The sequence below is a fragment of the Rhipicephalus sanguineus genome, chromosome 6 (genome assembly GCF_013339695.2).
Source record: "Rhipicephalus sanguineus isolate Rsan-2018 chromosome 6, BIME_Rsan_1.4, whole genome shotgun sequence".
NCBI classification, from domain to species: Eukaryota; Metazoa; Arthropoda; class Arachnida; order Ixodida; family Ixodidae; genus Rhipicephalus; species Rhipicephalus sanguineus.
In genome coordinates, this window is record NC_051181.1 from 85,315,158 (window position 1) to 85,338,008 (window position 22,851).

Below are 22,851 nucleotides of genomic sequence, written 5' to 3' on the forward strand. Positions count from 1 at the left end.
CATGTACGGTATGGTCCACTGTTAAGGGGAACACTCAAAAGAGCAACTTTCATATTGCTGGCGCCCTAACTGCAAGCGGATGCGAACATACTGTTCGTTCACGGCACTATAACCTGTAAAACATGAGCAGAACTATCAACCACCAGCAGTCTTATGAAAATCTAAGCCACACTACGCTTCCAAGAAAGCGAAATCCGGACATTTCCTGCGCACAACTGATCCCTTTCACAGTGGACCCGACTGCACTCTACCAGCGTACGAGAATCGAAGGGCTCTCCTAATTTTCCTAGGTGTGTAATGCCACTCAGACTTTCAGGAGATTGTTCGCCGGTATGTACCTTGAGCAGGTTGTGTAGCGTCTTAAGTCGCTTCCGGTCGTCTTCCGTGTCACGGAGGTCGCAATGAGCGAAGCCGTATCCACGGATATGAGTGGTACGATATCGGTCCAACACCCTGGATGCGCGGGCTTCGTCCCCGAGCTGAGAGGCGAAGTCGGCGCTGTCGTGCTGGTTCACCGACAGCAGGAACTTGGTGGCCGAGCTCCGCCTGGCGGCTTTCAAGAAAGCCTCGAACGCCCCCTCTGAAACACGTGTATCGCACCCTCTTTTGTGGTATTAGGGAACCAATTCTTGTTCGCATTATATTAAAATATGTTATTCTATATATATTATTCTATATATTCTATTAAAATGAAATGAGATCTCACTAAGCGTAGATTTGGGCCTAATTACCCATTGGTCTCTTTGCGAACGGACGTTTACGTATACAACAGACAGACAGACAGACAGACAGACAGACAGACAGACAGACAGACAGACAGGACAGACAGACAGACAGACAGACAGATAGACAGACAGACAGACAGACAGACAGAGCAGACAGACAGATAGATAGATAGATAGATAGATAGATAGATAGATAGATAGATAGATAGATAGATAGATAGATAGATAGATAGATAGATAGATAGATAGATAGATAGATAGATAGATAGATAGATAGATAGATAGATAGATAGATAGATAGATAGATAGATAGATAGATAGATAGATAGATAGATAGATAGATAGATAGATAGATAGATAGATAGATAGATAGATAGATAGATAGATAGATAGATAGATAGATAGATAGATAGAAATGCACTGAATATTAATTAGTTGCAAAACTTAAATCTGGCGCTGAAATCCCAAAATATTGGAGGCACTAAACTTGAATGCATGCACCATGAGATGAATAGTTGGGAGAGCAAAATTTTGTAATTCAGGTGACCTTTTTTTCCTTCCACAAAAAAAAATGAAAAGAAAAACATGGCTAAATCCAACAAAAGCACGCCATTTCTGCTGTTTCGCAGCAAGGCCTAACCGCAGCTCAGCCTAACTGTGGCTTACCATGTCGGCCGGTGTCGACGAAGTGGCTGTTGGACTCGTCCAGCGCCACGTGAGCGAACACGAGGTAGTCGCACACGCCGTCCGCTGGCACCGCCGACTCCTTGGTGTTCTCACCCGTCACGCACGCCACGGGCATTGTGTCGTCGGCTACGTGCGAACGACGCAGTTAGCCACGAGCATAGTTCGGTTGCTGAACTCACGCGACTGGTTCCCAGCCGGCTACGAGTCGGATCGTTACGATGCGCAGTCCTTTAGAGATTGTAGCCAGATACGTGCGAATTGAATTTTAGGGCTATGTCACGTGCCAGGACCACGATATATTTACAAGGCACGGCGTAGCGGAAGACTCCGAATTCTGATCACGTGGGGTTCTTTACCATGCACTTAAATCGAACTACACGAGTGTTTCTGCATTTCGCCCACATTGAAATGCTGCCACCGTGACTGGGAATCGAACTCGCGCCCTCGAGCTTAGTAGCGCAACACTTTAGCCGCTGAGCTGCCACGGCGAATTCAGTATTACTGGCGCTCAGGGGCACAGTGCGGACTTGTGGAATGCGCATTTGTGCCGCTTGCGTGCATGCGTGCGTGCGTGCGTGCGTGCGTGCGTGCGTGCGTGCGTGCGTGCGTGCGTGCGTATCCGTAGTGCCATCCAACCGTTCATTGGTGCAACCGTCATTTCACAGTACTGGTGGCGGTGCCGCCACTGGTAAATCGCAGCAAAAATGGCACTTTGGCAATTGCAGCAAAAGCGGCAATGAACGCGTTGCCTGCGGCAACGCCTTCATTGATTTTATTGTGAGCGAAGTAGGCAAGCAACACCCGCCACCATTGCATTCAATTTGGATACTGATGTCTGCTTTTCCTTCATTTTTTTTTTGTGCAGTGCTTTTTTGTACCCCGGAAGACTGGCAGGCTAATTTTGTAATGATGCTCTTTCGTGACGCTAATATATTATTATTATTATTATTATTATTATTATTATTATTATTATTATTATTATTATTATTATTATTATTATTATTATTATTATATTATTATATTATTATTATTATTATTATTATTATTACATCATGCTCATTCTCTTAAGTGACAACACCCAACGGGACCTGTAAGTATTGTATTGTAGTGATGACGTCTGAACAAAAGTGAGCCAGCGGGTACGTGGAAACGTCGTGGGCCCTCGGGGGCTGGCCTTCTTGTTATATAAGGATTTTCCATTAAGGGCGGGTCAATGTTGACATGGAATAAAACGAGGTATGTGTGAGGTATCGACGAAATTATTTTTTTTTACTTGAAAAGCCCATGTATATCATTAAGCATGGAATATAACATCGTTCAAATGTCCGCCGCGGCTTCTCACGGTGGTATGGATGCGAGTGGAGCAATTTTCAATGACTCTGCCAAATAGATTCGGCTGAATTTGAGCGATGGCCGGGGTTATGTTGACTTCGAGGGCATCGGTCAATTGCGGCTTATAGGTATAGACTTGAGACTTCCGGAAAATCAGGAAGAAAAAGTCTAGTTGCGTCAAATCACAGGATCTTGGTGGGCAATTCCGGTCACCTCTGCGAGAGTCTTCATGTCCTGAACCTGAAATCGTTCATGCAGGACTGTCCATCCTTATGTCAGCTGTGTGGCACGTAGCGCCGTCCTGCATGAACCACACGCCGTCTACGTCCATATCGTTCAATTTCGGGTCAAAAGAAATCTGTTATCATATTTCCGTAGTGCTCGCCGTTGACGGTGATGGCCTCATCGACGTCGTTCTCAGAAACGTATGCAGCAATGGCACCGCCGGCCCAAAATACGCACCAAACAATACGTTTTTGTGGGTGAATAGCCGCCTGGTGAACCTCGTGTGGGCTGGCGTAGTTCCATATACGGCAATTGTGCTTGTTAACCTAGCCATTCATTCAAAAATGCGCCTCATCGCTAAACAAGGCTTTTCGGCGTACCATTTGCACGAACAAAGTCATTTTGGGTAGTAAAATTTTCATTATTCGGATGAGCTGCTCAATAATGTAACTTGTCATGGTGATTTGGCATCAGTGACCGAATAATGAACAACAGATTAGACAGACGCTACCAAAACAACAAGGCTGCCATAGATTGCCAACGTCGACGTGCCCTTAATGGAAAACCCAATATATTAGTGAGAGAGGAGGGGAGAGTATGTTTTCCTGTGCGACACGCTAGATACGTCGTACATTTGATTTCTACTGAAGGACTCACGTTGTGTGCGGCTGTTCGTTGTTGTAGGTGCGGTGGTCTCGGGTATCGTAGTCGCTGGTATTGGTTTCTCCGCAATGCCGGGCGCGGGCACCCTCTCGTGGGACACCGCATTAGACAGCCAGGCTGCAATTATGGGGCGGTCATGTAGTTCTGAATTCAGCAGGGCATCTACTTCGTGAGTCACGCCAAGGTGTGACGGCAATCTATTCCTCACCAATATATAATACCTCACCAGTATCGTGATCATCGTCATCCTCAGCCAATGCTTATGTATATTGCAGGACGAATGCAACATCAAGTGATTTCCAATCTCTATACTGTCTTACGTGAACCGATCCCATTTTAACCCTGCGAACGTCTTGGTTTCACCGCTCCAACTAACTCCCTGCCGTTCTTGGCTTTTTCCTTCGCTTGGTTCCATTGGTCTAACTGCCAACCGACCATAGGCGTGACTAGGGAGGCTGCCCCCCCCCCCCCTGTCACCCCTATGGCTGTTTACTTCCCACCATTAACCCCCGAAGGTTGGGGACCAAAAACTTCGTTTTTGCACATATTGCAAAGTTTGTGTTCTTTTATCTCTGCTCAGCAATCACTGATACCAAGGGGGGGGGGGGGTGTCTACGATGAAGCTGCCCCCTCCACCCCTCCCCCCAATGCGAGCTGTCTGTCTTACGCAATACGTAGCGTGCCCAGGTCCACTTCTTTCGTTTAATGTCAAATACAATATGAGCTACTGCATGTTTGTTGTTACTGTCTTTCGATCACTTTAATGTTACACTTACCATGTTCCGTTCCATTTGCGCACTTGGTGGTCATTAACCTTCTCTGAAGCTTTTTTGTTGTTGTCGTTATCCTCCCGAATTTCACACCTATATGTTAGTACACAAATATCCTTCCACCCCTTCCCCCCGTCCCCGTATATAACACAATTCTGCAGCAAATTCCAGGCTGCTAAAGGAAAGTGACAAGTTAAGAACGGCTGATCCACCTTTCTCAGCGCCGAAGGCCAGGTAGAGCAGCAGCCCAGACAGCACCATCACTACGAGGACGATGCCAAGCATGTAACACTTGACGCTCGACCTGCGTTTCAAAAGACGTCCCCGTACTCCACTTAATCACTTTATTTGATTTATGCTTACTCTCAAGGTACGGGCTTTTTTTTTCAGTAGGGGGTGAAACCGCAACCAAGCGTAGTTAGACGTAATGATGAGTAAAACGAGTCTTGTTGGCAGTAATTGCTGCAGGTTTTTTTTTTTTTTTTTCAAATATTGATAGATATTCATGCATTAGACTTGTCGCTATGGGCCATTTGGCTCGAGGAAGAATGCGAAGTTGGAGGCGACCCTTTCTGCTAGTGGCACTCGCACGTGGGCGTTTCTGTGTCATGGCGTATTCCTTCGGTTTGCGTTTCGCGCGCTGTCAAACCGGATCTCAGGCCGCGTAGGCCTGAGATCTCAGGCCCGTGGTTGAGATCTGCTCCGTTAGGTGCCGCAACAATCCCAGCTGCTAACAGTCTTTCAGTGAACGCAAATGATTAGTTTTTACTCTGAGAGTTTTTTGGCCCGTACCTTAAGTAAATCTATGCTTCCATATCACATGTATCCGATATAATTCTTAACTTGAACCAGAATCGTCAATTTTGTACCAGTTTGCTGACGCGGATCTCAGAGGCCACATAGAGAAACGCGCGCCGTTGCGATCTGCTCTGCCAGGCGCCCCATCGCTGACAGTCTTTGAATAAACTCACTTCGTTAATTATCCTGACACGCCCTTATCTCGAGTCATGTTGTGATCCAATGTCGTATGTATCCAGTATAGCTCTTAACTTGAACTAGAGTCATCGATTTCACTTCCTCAGGAAGACCTTCCGTGAATGTTCGCAAAACCGGAAGTAAGTGCTCGAATGTATATGCTTGGAGAAGAAACAAGACGGTCACTCGGTGCTCGTGCGACTAAGATATCATTCTGGTGTTTCACTGAACGAAAGCAGAATTGGATTGTCAGGCACCCCGTGACGTTTACTCGGAATTAAGCTTGACTCTCTGGGCTTCCTTAACGCACACGGAAGTCTGTGTATAGACGGTTTCGCCAGCGCCCACCGTTCTCTGGCAACGTTGTGAGTTCACAGGAAACTCTCCTTAGAAAACTTCCTGTTTACCTTGTTTTAGCAGTAGTTTTAGCCGGCGTTGCTGGCCGCGGCTGCTTGTGTTTCGATATTTTCTGCAGATAGAATTTTTCCGATGAAGCGCTCGCAACTCGGGCACTGATGTGTAGGGCCAGGATGCAGTCTGCGATCCGCAACTAATTTGCTATCGCAACTCTAAATATTCCGTTTCCCGACAGATGAAAGCAGAAAGAGCGCGTGGACTGCAGCGATCAGGCGACAGTAACTGGATTCCCACAAAAGAGCGCGCAGATTTGTTCTGCCCACTTCATCGAAGGCAAATAAAGTTCAGCGCATACACAGACGATGCTCAGCCGTTATAATTTTTAGTCTGAGGAGCTCAATTACAAGGAACGACGTCGGACGCCGTCGTCTTCCACCCATGACAGCTAGCTGCCCTGACGCCTGAAGTGGATAGCAAAGTGTGAAAGCTGGCTAACGCCGAAAATCCATCGTAAAGGTGTTTCTTGTAGCTGGAGCCTCATCACTTCTGTATACTGTTCGAAGCAACACTCGGGACAACAAAGCAGCCGTGCTCCACATGAATCGCCGCACAGTGCACGTCGCGTGGTGTCCACGACGCCATTGCATTTGCTTTTTATGAGAGCGACGCCTGCGAGTGGATTCGCATCGGTGCGAGAAAATGACTCATCGACTGTCATGTTGCCTCCAATGGACATCGTCGCACTCTTGCTAATTTATATATCGGTTGGAGCGTGGACTGTACATGTGGGCGGGTTAACTTGAAAGCTTGATACATGAATATTGCACTCGTGAGTAAACCGTAGTAGTTCGCATGACTCAGCCTCACCTGATGTCATCACATAATCAGTACGTTTTATATTCTCTCAGTCCACCGAATCAGGCCCGTAGCCAGAGGGGGTGCCCTAGGGACCCAGGCCCCCCGAAGTTTTGATGAGGGGTGTTTTACCGAAAATGAATAAGGAAAATAGGTGTTTTTCTCAAATAGTCAAGGCCCTCAGCATGTGCCCCCCCCCCCCCCCCGAAAAATATTTCTGGCTACGGGCATGCCGAACACTTTGGATCAGGATCGATTGCGATCGGCGCCGATCTCTATCAAAAGTGTTTGGTGTGACACAAGCGCGATAATAATTTTATCTTGATTTTGTGTGCCTAGGCCAAACTACACAAATATGTCGGCGGCAGTGACAGAAACAGGTTTCTAGCTCCAGTCGAAAAGCTGAATTGCACAACTTCCTTATCCAGCGTATCAGGCAACTCTTCTCTTCGCCACTGCAGTTTCTGCTTGTACCTCCCGCGCGACGTCGAGCCCCTCCACATAGGCCCTAGACATCGCTCCAAACGCATCTGAAGGAATGCGCCAGAAATGATAGAGCAACAAGCTCAAACACACCAGGCAAACACAGCTGGGACCGTTGAAAAAGTACTACCGCAAGTGGCGCACCGGAAGTCTCATTGGGCAGACCGTTCGGCGCACGCCACTTTGTTTACAAACAGCGAAACCGTCTATATTCTTACATTTCGTCCCCATTGATGTAGCTCGAAGGCGCGAGTCGAACCCGCCTCCTCAAGGTTCGCCGCTCGGAACGTTAGCCGCTAAGCTGCCACAATATTTAAGGTAAGAAAAAACTGACCAACAACTTTCAACATCAATTTCGCCTACGTCTCTAAACAGCCAGAGATAAGCAACAATTACGAGTAACAGAAACTATGGCCTCGATAACTGGTTCATGATCTTCGTTGATATCGGAAACCTTGCTTTGGCGGTTTCTGCACAGTCATGCTGCTAATGTAACAATATCTGGGGTTTTACGTGCCAAAACCCCGTCGTGATTATGAGGCACGCCGTAGTGAAGGGCTCCGGATATTTTGACCACCAGGTGTTTTTTAACGTGCATTGACATCCCACAGTACACAGGCCTCTAGCATTTCGCCTCCATCGAAATGCGACCGCCGCGGCCGGGATCCAATCCGCGACCTTCGGGTCAGCAGCCGAGTGCTTTATCCGCTACATCACCGCGGCGGACAGTCATGCTGCTAAGAACATACTCCCTTGAAAGCTGCAAGGTCTCTTCGTGGTTAGTCAGCGCGAGGCTAATTTAGAACATGCAACAAGTTGCTTAGGCTAAGGTGCGTTGACGCGATGAAGACATGCGGTGGGCTATATCGCATCAAAACTATCATAGCGTCAGAAGACACGGGCGAGAAAGAAAGAACGAGACGAGCGTTATAACTTGCAACTCATGTATCGACCTGCAACCCTTGTTCGGAGCAAGAAAATGTAGGCACAAGAGAACGTGGTGTAAGCGACGTTCAGCCTGCGATCGCTTCCGAAATTAACCTCAAGGTTAATTTTTCCACGTGTGTTTTCATCACGAAACTCCTGCACAATCATTCCAGTCGCGCTTCCTATTAGCATTGCTTGTGAACCTTGGAAATGAGTAGGCAGCACTGTTTCCCCTGCTAATGTATGTGAGATGTTGCGCGCAGATTAATGCGTGTATACTTACGTCATTACTGCGAATAATAAAAACAAAAGAACAAACAAAAATTATCCACCATGTCGCGCTCGCGCTATTCTAAAGCGGGAGAAAATTGAGAATCGTAAATTTGTGTAAAACCCTGACGTCCCTGCGTTAACCATACACATCTGGCTGTATGAAATGTTTTCTGCGGTTTAACTACTCTTGAAATGCATCAATTTTTTTCGTTGTTGGTGTACCGGCGGAGATGCAAATACTCTTGTATCGATCGGGTTTTATGTGTATGAGAGATGTACAGCTATTTGGCAAATCACTTCTGCAAGCGCCAGCATGAAAGGAGGAAGTTTCATGAGAAGGGAACATTGTCTCAGCACCTTCGCAGTGCGAAGTTACGAGGAAATCTGAACGAAATTACTAGTAACAAAATTTCCCAGCTGATGAATCATACTGGTGCGGTTCGAACCCGGCACCAACGTTTTTCCGGTGTGGTGCTTCTCCAACTAAGACTAACCAGGAGGCTAGCACATGGCCGTAAGACGGCAGAGTAATCGACAACTCGAAGCAGGGCACTGAACATGGCGAATCCGTCCATGCAGAATCCCGTACAATGAATTTCCTTCGAAGGATTCCCGTGCAATGGATTTCCATACAGGCAGAAACATCACTTTTTTTTTCCTTTTCACGTACGAAGATTTATTCGTACCTGTTGTATTTGTGGTGTCGCTCATCGACGTCGTCTCTGTGTCGTGCGTCAAGATGGAAGAAGACCCCATGTCCTTCGTGCCTACAAGAGAAGTAGCATGCGAGAAGTGATAATATTCGTTCGTACCGCTGCGAATGTACCATAGCACAACGGGGATGACTACAGAAGCGAAGTTAGCGCGTTAAAATGGACTAGTAGTCCATGCATCTGCTTTATTGTGAATATAAAATACGGGTGCTTGCACGCTGGCGCAAGGTTACTCGGTATTTTGTCATAGCAACGTAGGCAAAACAAGAAAACCTACATTCAGTGCGTATAGGTTGCAGTTTTGTATTCCGCAGGCGGAAAAGTCTTTTTTTAGTGACACGAACAACGAATGATACTTCCGTTTCCCTTCGAAGCACTTCCGGTCGAGCATTTATTTCCGCTTCTCAGAATATCCAGAGAATGCGTTTAAATAATAGAGTTGGTACGAAATCGCTGGTTCTGGTTCGAGAGTTATAGTTGATAGATATGATATGGGAGAATAACTTTAGAAGAGGGCCAATTAATTGCCATGGTAATTAACGAAAATAATTGAATGAATTCATTGAAAGAGCAGACGATTTTGATGTGAGCGACCGGGACCGTTGCGACACCTGCCGGAGCAGATCTCATCCACGCGCTTCCGTCTACGTGGCCTCCGTGATCTAACTCGGCAGCGCGCTAAACACAATTTTAACCCAAGGAATACACAAGGAAACACGAAAGCTGACGTGCGAGTACCACTACCAGGCACCTTGTGTATGTTGCTCTTTTACTGTGTCCGTGTTTTTTGCGCTACGTTCAATAATGGTACATTACCAACTCGACCAGCAAGACGTCCTTGTGAAGTACCAGACAATTATTGGGAAGGGATAAGGGTCGCCTCCAGATTTTTACCTTATTGCTGCCACATTTCAATAGAAAACTGCAAACAACAATCCTTACGCTTTTCTCGACTTCATTATATGTCGACATTTTTTTAGACTAATATATTTGGGCAAAATAAATACAATGCTTGCCCGCAAGGCAAGGCAAAAGGACGGCGTAATCCTGCTAACTAAAGCCTTTACTAGGACAGACTTCTCGGCTAGTTGGTCTAGCATTTAAAAAGAAACTGATATTAGAACAAATGAAGAAGAACACAAACACGAGGCAGACAATGACAGCACTGTCCTTCTCTGCCTCCTCTTTCTGTTCTTCTTCATTTGTTCTAATTTTAGTTTGTTAAAAAATATAAAGCCTTTACCTCGCTGAAGCAGCAGAAGTAGCAGTTTACCAGAGTCGTTACCCACACAGCAAAGTAATACAATTAATAATACAGCAGGAAATACCAAAACTAATCACAAGACAGTGATATTAAAGACACTACAAATTTATGAACAGTTTGCAAAACCAAAAGTGCAGGTAAATAATTTATGTCAACTGTACAAGGAAATAATACAAGCATAAGTTATACACTTTGTAATATAAAATTGACGACATCACTATTAACATACAATTTAAAACCTCATTAAACCTCAGTAAAGATATCGGCATCACAAAAGCTATGTTCTATATTGCGTATTTGAAATTATGCATTGTTTTACAGGTTCTATCTTCGTCAGCAATGTGATGGCAAGAACCGCACAAATATATAGTTTCATATTGGATAGTTTGCATTTGATATAGTATGTCTTCCATATTTATTATTGTTGAAGTTCGACGTAGTATCCGTACTGAGGTAGCGTTTTGATCATTGTTCAAAGTTACTGGAGAGCTCTCAATATGCACAGTCCGCGTTGAAAGTTTAACGACCATTCGGTGTCAGAAAGCTTCATTTCCCAGCAATTTTTTTTACTGTATTCGGTCTAACTGCTCAGTTCCTCTTGATAGCGCTTTCAACAATAGGCCAGAGAGTTAAATCCAAGGCCGAAGCAGCAGAAATATTACGCTTTTTCTTGTGTCTCGTGGTTTCTAAACTTTCTACGCTGACTCCACGCACGCAAATTTTTGTTCTGTAAGTTGTTTTTTTTTATATTAAGAATATTATAGCACCTCATCAATCTAGTATAGTCTACGTAGTGGTTCGAAAAGTTGAGCAAGCAAAGAGCATACCGTTGCAATACAGCCAGTTTTTTTTATAACTGTCCTATTTCCGTTTCCCCGTACTAAGAAGCAGTGGCTAATTGTTAGTGTAGAAGAGAGAAGTACCATTTTCTGAAACTCTGACAGGCACAGAGTATGGGATCCTCTGTAGCAACCCAACAGATCTTGCAACCTTAGTGCGCAGCCTACATATGTGCTCTGTCCAGCTCACGCGTTTTCGGTCTTACATTTTATGTAACACCCAGAAACGAATGGTCTGAGGCATCTTCAAGATGCGATGTACGACAAGAAAAAAGATTAGAAAAATTACGTCGTGATTAATTTCCTTATTTGTGAAACCAAACACTGTAAATATTTTTTTTTTATTTTTCAGTCAAGCTTATATACATACAGCCACTTGCTGAATTCTCGTAACCGATGCTGCCGGTAACTTCAGGTTCCTGATTGTCTACACCGGAAAAGAAAACGTCAATGTCATCAGCTCACATTCATATTTCATCTATTAGAGGCACGTTTATCATGTCACTTATGTATATAATAAACAATAGCGGCCGTCCTATTGTTAACGCGTATTTATATCTCTAGTAGCACCAAATGTTGACACAACGTTGCCGCAACGTTGAGAAAGTTGCTTCAACGTTGTGGCAACATTGCCTGCTACTAGAGTAACTACACTCTTTTCAGAACAGTACCCTTGCGTGGCATCATACAGGTGCATAGTGTTGGGTGTCACACAACACAGCACACTGCTAAACTGCATTGAGTGGCTTCACCTCATCGTTATAAGTAATTTCTGCAGCAGGAATACGGCAATCGATGCGTGGTTACTGACGTACCTTCATAAGATGAGTCGCTGCTGAACATTCTGTTGCTCTTAGGTATCAGACCGTTGGCAACTCACTTCCTCTTCGTCTTCCGTGACCGCTGGTGCGATGATGACGATGACGATTATGCCACTCACACATGGCGCGTACCCACTTTGCGGGCCAATAACTGCTTATATGTGTGGAGCCCCTAAGCTACCTCACTATCTCTTTTAACGATGATGTCGTTGACTTCCGTACTATTTTCACTGAATTTGTGGTCTCTCCTATATAGGGATTTAGGGGTAGTAGAGAAGAAAATCATAGGCCCGCCACGGTGGTTTAGTGGTTACGGGGCTCGACTGCTAACCCGAAGGTCGCGGGATCGAATCCCGGCCACGGCGGCCGCATTTTCAATAGAGGCGAAAATGCGTGAGGCCCATGTGCACGCTAAAGAACCCCAGCTGGTCGAAATTTCCGGAGCCCTCCACTATGGCGTCCTTCATAATCATATCAGGGTTTTAGGACGTTAAACCCTAACAGTTATTGTTCTTGTTAGAAAAAAAGCTTTATCATTATTGTCTTAGTCGTCGTTTGTGTGTGTGTGTGTGTGTGTGTGTGTGTGTGTGTGTGTGTGTGTGTGTGTGTGTGTGTGTGTGTGTGTGTGTGTGTGTGTGTGTGTGTGTGTGTTTGAGTGTGTGTACGCACGAGCATCGACTAGTGCATCCCGCCGTTCCGCCTTCCGATGTGTAAATAAACTCATTAGTTTAAGGGCGTGTGTTTCCGACAGCGGTTTCTGTACTCATATTTAACGCTCACATAAACGCTCACATACGACACACATAAACACATGACAACAGAAGTTTCCTTCGCAGCATAAACTACAGCGCTATCTAAGATGTCGCACGCTTGCAATAGCATTAAGGTGAAAGCCTTAAGTGTCTCATGGTGTCTGTTGGCCGTCCGTGCCCTGGCACGGTGCCAGCTGTGGCCTCTCCCCCTCACACTGCCGCAGCAATCATGTGATTGCACAGCGGCGAGCGCGTTGCTCCTTCCAACGCGCGTCATAGAGAAAGAAAACATTTCTCTGCGCGTGCGGTGCGCAACTGTTGCGCAACGCGGCGGCGGCGTCCGTCCTTCAACACGAAAAAGTGCACGTTGCTCCTTCCAACGCGAGATGCGCAACTGTTGCGCAGCGTGGTGGCAGCGTCCTTCCTTCAACGCGCGAAAGGGCACGTTGCTCCTTCCAACGCGCGCTGCGCAACTGTCGCGCAACGCGGCGGCGGCGTCCGTCCTTCACCGCGAAAGTGCAAAGTGCACGTTGCTCCTTCCAACGCGCGCTGCGCAACTGTTTCGCAACGCGGCGGTGGCGTCCGTCCTCCAACGCGCAAAAGTGCAAAGTGCACGTTGCTCCTTCCAACGCGCGCTGCGCAACTGTTGCGCAACGTGGCGGCGGCGTCCGTCGTTCGACGCGCAAAAGTGCAAAGCGCACGTTGCTCCTTCCAACGCGCGCTGCGCAACTGTCGCACGACGCGGCGGCGGCGTCCGTCCTTCAACGCGCAAAAGTGCAAAGTGCACGTTGCTCCTTCCAACGCGCGCTACGCCACTGTTGCGCAACGCGGCGGCGGCGTCCATCCTTCAACGCGCAGAAGTGCACGTTGCTCCTTCCAACGCGCGCTGCGCAACTGTTTCGCAACGCGGCGGCGGCGTCCGTCCTTCAACGCGCAAAAGTGCAAAGTGCACGTTGCTCCTTCCAACGCGCGCTGCGCAACTGTCGCACAACGCGGCGGCGGCGTCCGTCCTTAAACGCGCGAGAGTGCAAAGTGCACGTTGCTCCTTCCAACGCGCGCTACGCCAATGTTGCGCAACGCGGCGGCGGCGTCCGTCCTTCAACGCGCAGAAGTGCACGTTGCTCCTTCCAACGCGCGCTGCGCAACTGTTGCGCAACGCCGTGGCGGCGTCCGTCGGCGAAGTCGAATGGCCACAGGCTTTCGCCGAACCCCCTTTGGAATTTACAAAGTGTCCTTCAAATTTTTTTCGCCGTGGTAAAGCAGGAGGAACCTCATAAAGCTCTCCCAGTGTGAAGTACATGCAGTACTTTGAATAGTTCTTTTTTAATATAAACACAGATTCCGTGATGGGGATGGCTTACTGTTCTATATAAGAGCACATACAGCGCTCCACATCACTCACCTTTTGTTCTAAACACTAACAAAGCAAATACCAAGGCAACTTACATTTCAAGCACTCGCAACCTCCGTGCTACTTACGGACACATGGAAGCTGCAGGGGCGGCGCCACAGCGGGAGCCCCCGCCCCCTCCTTTGCCCCTCCCCCGCCCCAAAGCAAACATTTTCAAAACACAACGCACTTTATTGAGGGCTGCATTTACTCGAAAAGTTTTTTTTCATAGTATGCGTTTTGGGGACGTGGCGGCTTTGTTTACGAAAGTTGTACGCAGCAGACATGGGATAGTTGTGTGTGTGTAATTTATTAGCTTTACTATCTTGCAACGTGAAGGTGTCCTCGTAGAATTAGCCGCTGCTTTGCTGGACGTTAAGAAACACAAAAGCACAATACTGCACATTCTGTAGTCGTATGCTCTGATGCTGCAGTGCAGTTGCCTTTAATGTTTTAGTTTCTAGCGCACCGCCAAAACACTAGAACAAACCTCCCTTCGCTAAACACGGTTTTGCAATGTCCACAGCTCCGTACCGTCGTATCCTGAAGCTACTCAGCACGAAGCTTGCCGGAATTTATAACATCTCATATTTATTTCCATTCTGCTTGGAACATTACAATGTCTCTCATAAAACTCATATGTAGTGGTCAAAACAGTCATCGAATACCGCGATAAAAATCAAATCGAATAAAATCAGACAGGATAAGGTAATTAAGTCAATGTGACTATTACATTTATATAGGATGTGTAGAGCGGCATATAGAAGATGCCATGTGTTTTCTCATGAAAGAAGGAATGGTGCATAAGCTTTTCTATAGAGTTAGAGAGTGTGTTACTCTGTGACTCTTCCATTGTATATCGTACGAATGGCACTCTAAATCTATCTTGGTCTAAACAACTCCCATATCCCATATATTCGCAGTGTACTGCGATAGGAAGAAGCCAGGCACAAACAACACGTGAGATAATTGAAGCGGCGAAGATTGCAAGTCCGGGAGACACGTCCATTAGCGCACCTTCAATTGACCCAACAAAAAAAGAACTAGACTTTCTAAGCAAGGCCCACAGGGTGACTCGACCGAAGTGACATTAAGGAACGACCTCTTGATCTTGTCAAGAAAAAATCCGCTATCGGTTTGTTTGACTGCTTATCACGCATACTTATTTGTGGTTTACATGAAGTCTTCCTGTACGATGCGCCTGCGTGCGTTGATTTCTGTCGTGTATATATATATATATATATATATATATATATATATATATATTATATATATATATATATATATATATATATATATATATATATATGTACGTACCACTGTAGAAAATCAAGCCTATGTTGGAAGTCAGCGCTGTGTCCACGTCGTTTTTTGTCCCTGTTCTTTTGTGCGCTCAAAAAGTTTAATAAGGGCTCCTACTTTTTTTAAAACGTTTACTTACATCACATGCGTAACGGAAGTGATGCCAGTCGATTCTTGGTGGAGCGCGGCATAAAACACTTTCGTTTTAAAATTCTGCAGCAAAAATTTACTTGTGTAAGTTATAAGCTTAAATAGGATAACCGTGATCCGACGCCGCTCCGTCAGCGATGTAAAAATGCGCCGTGCTTCCCAACCAACTGGCTTGCACGAAGCAATCTTCTTGATGAAATCATCAGCGTTGTGCAAAACGCGATTGTTTGCTTGTGGGAGAGTCTCGAAGGCACTCTATTCCGCATGATGAGTTTGTAGCGTAGAGGTTTAAACAGAGGGCTTCGGTTACTAAAGGCCTAATGTTCGAATGTCGCCATCGAAACGTATTGAACGTGTTTATTCATGTTTATCTCGGCACATATGCGCTGCTCTGACGTCACTAGTGTATGTGGGTAACGTCACCGACCAGATACATTGCCCATCAGATTCACGTCACGCGATACAAAACCAAAACAAAAAATGCTATTCGCGTTTAAAACACAGCTATACAAAATGGTATGGCGCGAGAGGGAGCCATTGAGGTAGTTTGCGGTATGTCACAACAAGAAACGAGCACGAGAAGATGAATAGCACGACATCAGAAGCAGAGAACTTATAGCCCTGATATCACAAAATCTGTCGCAATAAAGCACACAAATTTTGTCATCAGTGGTGCGTCAGTATGGCACAGTACAAATGAGTCTATGGCTGCATTTCACGTCAGCAAAATATGTCAGGTTGCACAAAAGACATTATGAAGAGCAGAAGGAATGAAAATGAAAGCAGTACGTCGTACTCAGATGGCATCACAACACGTCCATTTTCAGCGTCACGCCCGCAAGCAGTAGGACAGTTGAAGCTTGTTATCACGATGTAGCATCAAGATTAGGAGAACGGAAATTTGGGCAAGTTGGTTTGCACTCATTTTAAAAACAGCGCAGCAAAACGAAGACAGTATAGAAAGAACGAAACGGGACAGCGCCCGTCGCGTTGTTTCTTTCTATACTGTCTTCGTTTTGCTGCGCTGTTTTTAAAATGAAGGTAGCATCAAGACCATAAATTATTTGTTATATCCGAGATTCGTTGTAGCAGTAGAGATAAAAGTTGGCTCTAACAACTCAGCAATCTACCTCGTGCTAGAATACTAAATGAAAAAAGCTCATTATTCCAGACTCGAAGCCCACTCTAAACGAATAAATACTCCCCTTTCTCCTTGTGGCATTTCAAAATAAATAGGCCGTAACATGAGAAGATGAAATCACAGCAGAACCACGATTTCCGAAAAATTTTTAACACCATTTCAATCGAAATTTCTATTGCCGCAATGAAATATTAAGAGTAACGCGGTTGGGACTTGTCTTTCAATATTTATTCTGCTTTCTGCGCTGCCTTTCGGGTTTAGTACCTCGCGCGAGCCACATGTTTCTTCGTCATTGTCGATATCGCGGCGGCTGTCGCGTTTTCGGTTTCGTCATAAAAGGGATAAAGGTCGCTGAAATGAAAAATGACTAAACAAAGTTCGTGTTTAATTCGCTATAGCCGACTATTCGCTATATCAGTTTCGTTGTAACGATGTTCAACTGTATACACACGCCAACGAAATAGAAACACCAACCGTTTCTTGTTACCATCGCGTAGACTGAAAGAATCGGCATTAGAAATGTTTGAGAAGTCGCCACATACAAATAGGAAGCTATGACATGACACGAACTGGAACAACAATTACGGCATTAATTTAACTAACTGGTGTGTTGCCTTCTGCTCCCCTTCAGTGGCATGCAGCTTGCATTACCACTTTGAACCTTGCTTCCATACGTCGTCCCCCCCCCCCCCCCCCGCCGCCTCCAATTCATACAGTTCGCGAGCAGGGGTTTTGGGACCATGGCACCATCAGAAAAAAACGCAGCTTTTAGCACAGCTCCACAGCGTACATACATCTCATAGGTCGAACATTCGCACTTTGATTGGACCACTCGATGTCATCCAACATCCTAAACCCACAAATAAAAGCTCTTTGCTACACCAGTTTGTCCCCGAACTTCTGCTCGCGTCTGAACAGCAATTTTTATCCGAGCGCAACATTCCTAAATCACATAAGTTTAACATTAAAGCAAGAAAGCATGCGACAGTTCAGTCTAAGTGCTTAGAGAGGTTCAGATGTTTTGTTGGGCTCTTCGTTCTATGACAGCGACATTCTGAAAAATAGTATGACACAAAGAATACTATCGAATAAGGCCATAAATATGCCTCTCCTACATCTTCATCCTCCTCATCATTATCAACACCTCTCTTGCCTCTCTTTCCCACCCCCTTCCTTTTCCTAACGCCGAGTAGCAGGCTAGAAAATTGTTTCAGGCCGACCTCTCAGCTTTCCTTTCATAATAAACCCTCTCTCTCTCTCTCTCTCTCTCTCCTCTCTCCTCTCTCTCTCTCTCTCTCCTACATCTCATCTTCTAGCCGCACCGCGCGTCGTCTGCTATTGCCTGTGTTGAGCACAGATCGCGAAGCGTGCACTCTGTACAGCGTCCTGCGTCCCGCCTTCCAAATCTATACGAGACGAACGCGTCGCGAGTGATCTTCACGCTCAGCCCTCTCGAGAACTACGCACTTTGAGCTTTGTTCGAAGCGCCGAAGAGGTCGAGAAGCATGCCTCCACTTCTGCCGCGTGAACGGTCCAGTCGCAGGTTCAGGATGGCAGGGATGTCGATGTTCAGGTCCGTGCCGCCTCGGCCCGCGAGAAGCTTCATGTTGAACGCCTCCGGGATCCGGATGTTGACGTCAGTCGGCGACCGGGCAGCGAACACGGGTATCTTCGGGGCCTCTTCGTTAGTCTCAGGAACGGGAGCGGCGCTTAATGGTCCCGAAGCAAGTACCAGCGCGATCAGGCTGACGACGAACATGGTTCTCGAGCTCATCTTCAATGGCGAGCTCTCGAAGTGCTGTCAGCTGTCCGATTTCAAATCACACCCGGACGGACTAGCAAAGTCGGCCTGCAAGGATCAAGTGCGCATACACTGTGGTCTTTCAATTGTATCTTTTGTTAGAAGTCTTGCAGACCTTTAACCTAAGCAGGGGAACGTGTTCAGTGCGAGTTAGGGCAGTCTCCTCACAGCAACTTGCACTTCGACTTGTCGCATACCTGAAGCACCTGGATGAGGTGACGAAGTTCGAGTGCAGGATCAGCGGTGACCTTACGATGAACACCCGTAATTGAAGACCTGCGCACCTTCGCCAAGTCGGAAGGTAGATGCGGACAAGTTCCAGAGGCTTGCTTTGGAAGAGCAGCAGCAGGAGTGAATATAATGCCTCGTCACCACCAGAAGTGCAGAGGCGCTCGCTTGTAGATTAGTTCCTTTGCGACCGACCAGCTTCAATTCGAAACCCTCGGGTACATTCGTTCGTACGCAACGAAGCCAATGTCAGTTGCGGAGGCTGTTCAGTCGGAGTGTAGTGGCCTGCAGCTTCCATCGCCCCTTATGTACTTATATACAAGTCGCCGGCCACCGTAGCCAAGACTTTCCTTTTGTTGCTCGCGCTTCCTCCGCGATACGCAACGAACCATTGAGCGAAAGTCAAGGTAACCTGACTTCCTTGAATCAGATTGCCCGCAATTCCATCACGCCTCGCTGCTGATGACAGGTTATGAAAGAATGAGCGATGTGGCTTAAAAGGGCGTTGCGGTACTTTTGCTGTTTTTTTGCTATTGGGTAACTGCCGCACTAGAGGAAATAAGCGTACTTGAAGAAAAAAAAAGGTGCTATTGAAAAAAAAGCAGCAGACTGTAGTTGACATTGCAGGCATATTTGCATGACAAGTCTCGCTGTGAACAATGGGAACTTGTATTAAAAAAGTGACATCTTAAGAAAAGAATGGCAAAGTGCTGCGCACTCCTTGCATTTGTTCTTCAAGGTCATAGTGCCTGTCATTCAAGATTGCTTTTGCGCATGAGCACGAATTGAGTCATAATGATCGTGGCATAAGCAACCTATTATAGTGACGACACGAGTGCGACCACTTAGGGATTCCATCCTGTTGCGGTCATGGTACACACACGTATACGTGTGCTAGCTCGTCTTATCACCCGAGAGACTTTTCGACTCCTCTCGAGCAGGCAGTCGTTAATTAACATATCGGTCCAGCAATCTGCAACAGCCAGCTCCTGGATGACATGCCGAGTGCTGTGAACGTAGTTTAACAATACGGCTGCGCTGTTATATTCTGCTGTTCTTTGTAATTCCACGTCCTTTCTCTTGAATTACTTCCGTCCTGATTTCAAGGCGTCCAGTAATCAATAGCGCTGGTGTGCTCGCGCACGCTACTGAGTGTTCTATCGAATTTCCAGGTTGAGCGCGCGCAAGAGGGTAATGTTTTAATGAAAAGCTGGAGATGTTAGCCTGGCTATTCGCCTGCCATGCTAATCCAGCTTCTGGATAGTGATTATGATATACATACTTATAAATACATAACAGCACATACAGCCACAGACACACGCAGACTACACTGTTTACAATGTTTTGTCAAGGCTTGTGGCCCGAAAGAACGTCAACAGCGCTTTCCTGGCACGTGACACAGAGGTGGTGCTTTGCCATGGGCCGAGACTAAGCCGCAGTTCCAAGCTCATGTCCCGTAGAAGGTGTAAGCCACCTTCATAGACTGTCTCTCTGAAGCGTACCGCCTGCAGTCACCAAAAGTGGACGGGGGGATGGCCGCCGCGGTAGCTCAGTTGGTAGAGCATCGGACGCGTTATTCGAAGGTCGCAGGTTCGGTCCCTGCCCGCGGCAAGCTATCCTTTCGTCCACTTTTCTTTCTTCACATTTACCTTACATTTACTAGTAAAAAAAACATCCCCTATACTTTCCTTGGCATTATTGTCTGTTAGTGCTCATTAATATTGTGTATAACAAAGAAAACGAGCCCTTGAAATTAACACTTCTTTCCTTCATTCATAGCGAGGGTCTCGTTCTGGCAGACTTGATGCTTTCAGGTGGTATGCGAGGGATTATTGGTCAGCTGCCAGCTCGTAATAAGTTCACGTGCTACGTGACGCCAACAGGCAAAAAAAAAGGGGTGTTCCACACTCGCCGTCATGGCTACTGGCGGCGCTGACTGACGCTCCCACGTTTAAATGTACATATATACCCTATAAAGTGGACGGGGGCATGGCCGCCGCGGTAGCTCAGTTGGTAGAGCATCGGACGCGTTATTCGAAGGTCGCAGGTTCGGTCCCTGCCCGCGGCAAGCTATCTTTTCGTCCACTTTTCTTTCTTCACATTTACCTTACATTTACTAGTAAAAAAAAAAAAACATCCGCTATACTTTCCTTGGCATTATTGTCTGTTAGTGCTCATTAATATTGTGTATAACAAAGAAAACGAGCCCTTGAAATTAACACTTCTTTCCTTCATTTATATATATATATATATATATATATATATATATATATATATATATATATATATATATATATATATATATATATATATAAGATGTGACGCGGTTTTTTATATTCACAGAGCTTTTCAAAACTGTTTTAAATCAAGGAAGAATCTGCAAAAACAGATTGTGCAGGCCGGGCCACCCTATACCGCTACAACACAGCAGTGTTTAATAACATTTTGAAAATATTACCGTGCAGTTAAAAAGTACACCCAAATTTAACCTGATCATCTGAGCATTCCACCAGCAAACTTCCCAGTCTTAGTTTGGCCTTGTCGATACGATGAGTATGAAGAGCCTGCTATGACTCTAGTACCTTCTCACTTATTAATCAAAACATGTGGCTGACAAAGCAAGGCACTTCCCAGAAGTCTTCAGGATAAGCCGAGTGCCAATTTCTTTACTGTTAGAGCCCTCTAATATAAAGCCTTTCTTAAGAAGACCAAGTTCAGTCCATTAATGCTTAAACAAACCGCATTGATAGAAAGAGAGAGATAGAGAAAGGTTAAGTAAAAGGCAGGGAGGTTAACCAGAAGTTTTTTGGTTTATTACCCTGCACTGGGGAAGGGGTAAGGGGGGATAGAAAAGCAAGGAAGAAAAAAAGAGTAAGAAAAAAACATGAAGAAAAAACGCACACGCTGAAGCACGGGAGCATCATAGTCGTTTAGCGAGGTCGGTTGAGCGGAGAAACTTCAGCAGCGCCTTCGTCGCTTTCTGGTTGGAAGCTGGAACGTTACGGCACGCCAAAATTGATTGTTCAGAAAGCGGCTGGTCATCGAGGCGTGCTAACGTTCCTGAGAGCTGTTGTCTTTGAGAGCTATAGTGAGGACAATGATACAGGACGTGCGCTATGGTTTCCTCGTTGCCACAGTGAGCACAGGCAGCACTGTCTGCCATTCCGATTCGGTAAGCAAAGCTGTTTGTGAAAGACACTCCTAGCCACAGGCGGCAGAGGACTGTTGTTTAGTGTATAGTTATAAGATTATAAATAACTACGAATTTATTTACTTGGTGTCGTTCCTTGCCCTCCTACTTTTCCCAGCTTGGGGGGGATGGGGGGAGGGGGGGGGGGACGGAAAAGCGGTGAAGTGGAGCTTTACTCCTTCCCTTCGGTTCCTCCAAGTAAATAGCCTACGTAAACTGTGTAAGCTCAAATTTTTCTTGAAAAAAATGTCGGCGATTATAACCTTAAACTACCCCGGATTGTTTCCTTCCGTATAGGTAGTTAGCTGTTAATCATTGGTCGAAATTTTCTGGGTCATGCTCACAGCACCTGCTCGTAAAACGACGCAACAAATGACGCGTAAGTGATCCACCGCGTAATTACCACGTACGCATCACTGCGTAAAAGAATAATAGTAATGAACTATTTTCAATACAGCGTATTGTTTGTCATTGGTTCTTCGCTATTCGTCAGAAATTTTCAATGTGCCATAAAGTCGCCTCCAATTGTTACGCGACGTCACAAGTCTGCGAAAACTCGCGGCGTTGTAATGAAGTGCGCACAATAAGCAGCACACTACTGCGCTGAACAATAACACATTTTTTTTTCGGAATAGCCAGGCAGTGTTTCTTTCTGAACGTAATTTAAGAAGGCTGGCCGCCAATGACATTGGCAACGGCTGCTTACAGCAGCAGGCGAGATGGATTTATATGTGTATGATAGATGCTTTCAGTTGTAGTATAACGATGCTGAGCTGTTTTTACTCGTGTACAACTCTCTGTGAACTCATCGTTGCTGACAAAGAGGTAGACAGAGAAACAAACATTATTAGGAACAGACACAATGCTTTGCAGGTGGGCAGCCTTCTTAGTCCAGAAAACCGTGGGCGCTGACCATCTCCCTGGTGAGGTAGATCAAATAACGGGGCAAACTTGAAAGCTGGACTTCTCAATGTGCTCGAGTCCACTG

The 22,851-nt window shown here is 46.0% G+C and overlaps 1 protein-coding gene across 1 annotated transcript in view; it reads left to right on the plus strand.

Moving 5' to 3' along the window:
* The first annotated feature begins 18,401 nt into the window (after positions 1–18,401).
* LOC119397391 (uncharacterized) overlaps positions 18,402–22,851 on the plus strand; it is a 35,223-nt gene continuing 30,773 nt past the window's right edge. Inside the window, exon 1 of the mRNA XM_037664821.2 lies at positions 18,402–18,506. Coding sequence (XP_037520749.1) covers positions 18,402–18,506 — 105 coding nt within the window. The remainder of the gene's footprint in view (positions 18,507–22,851) is intronic.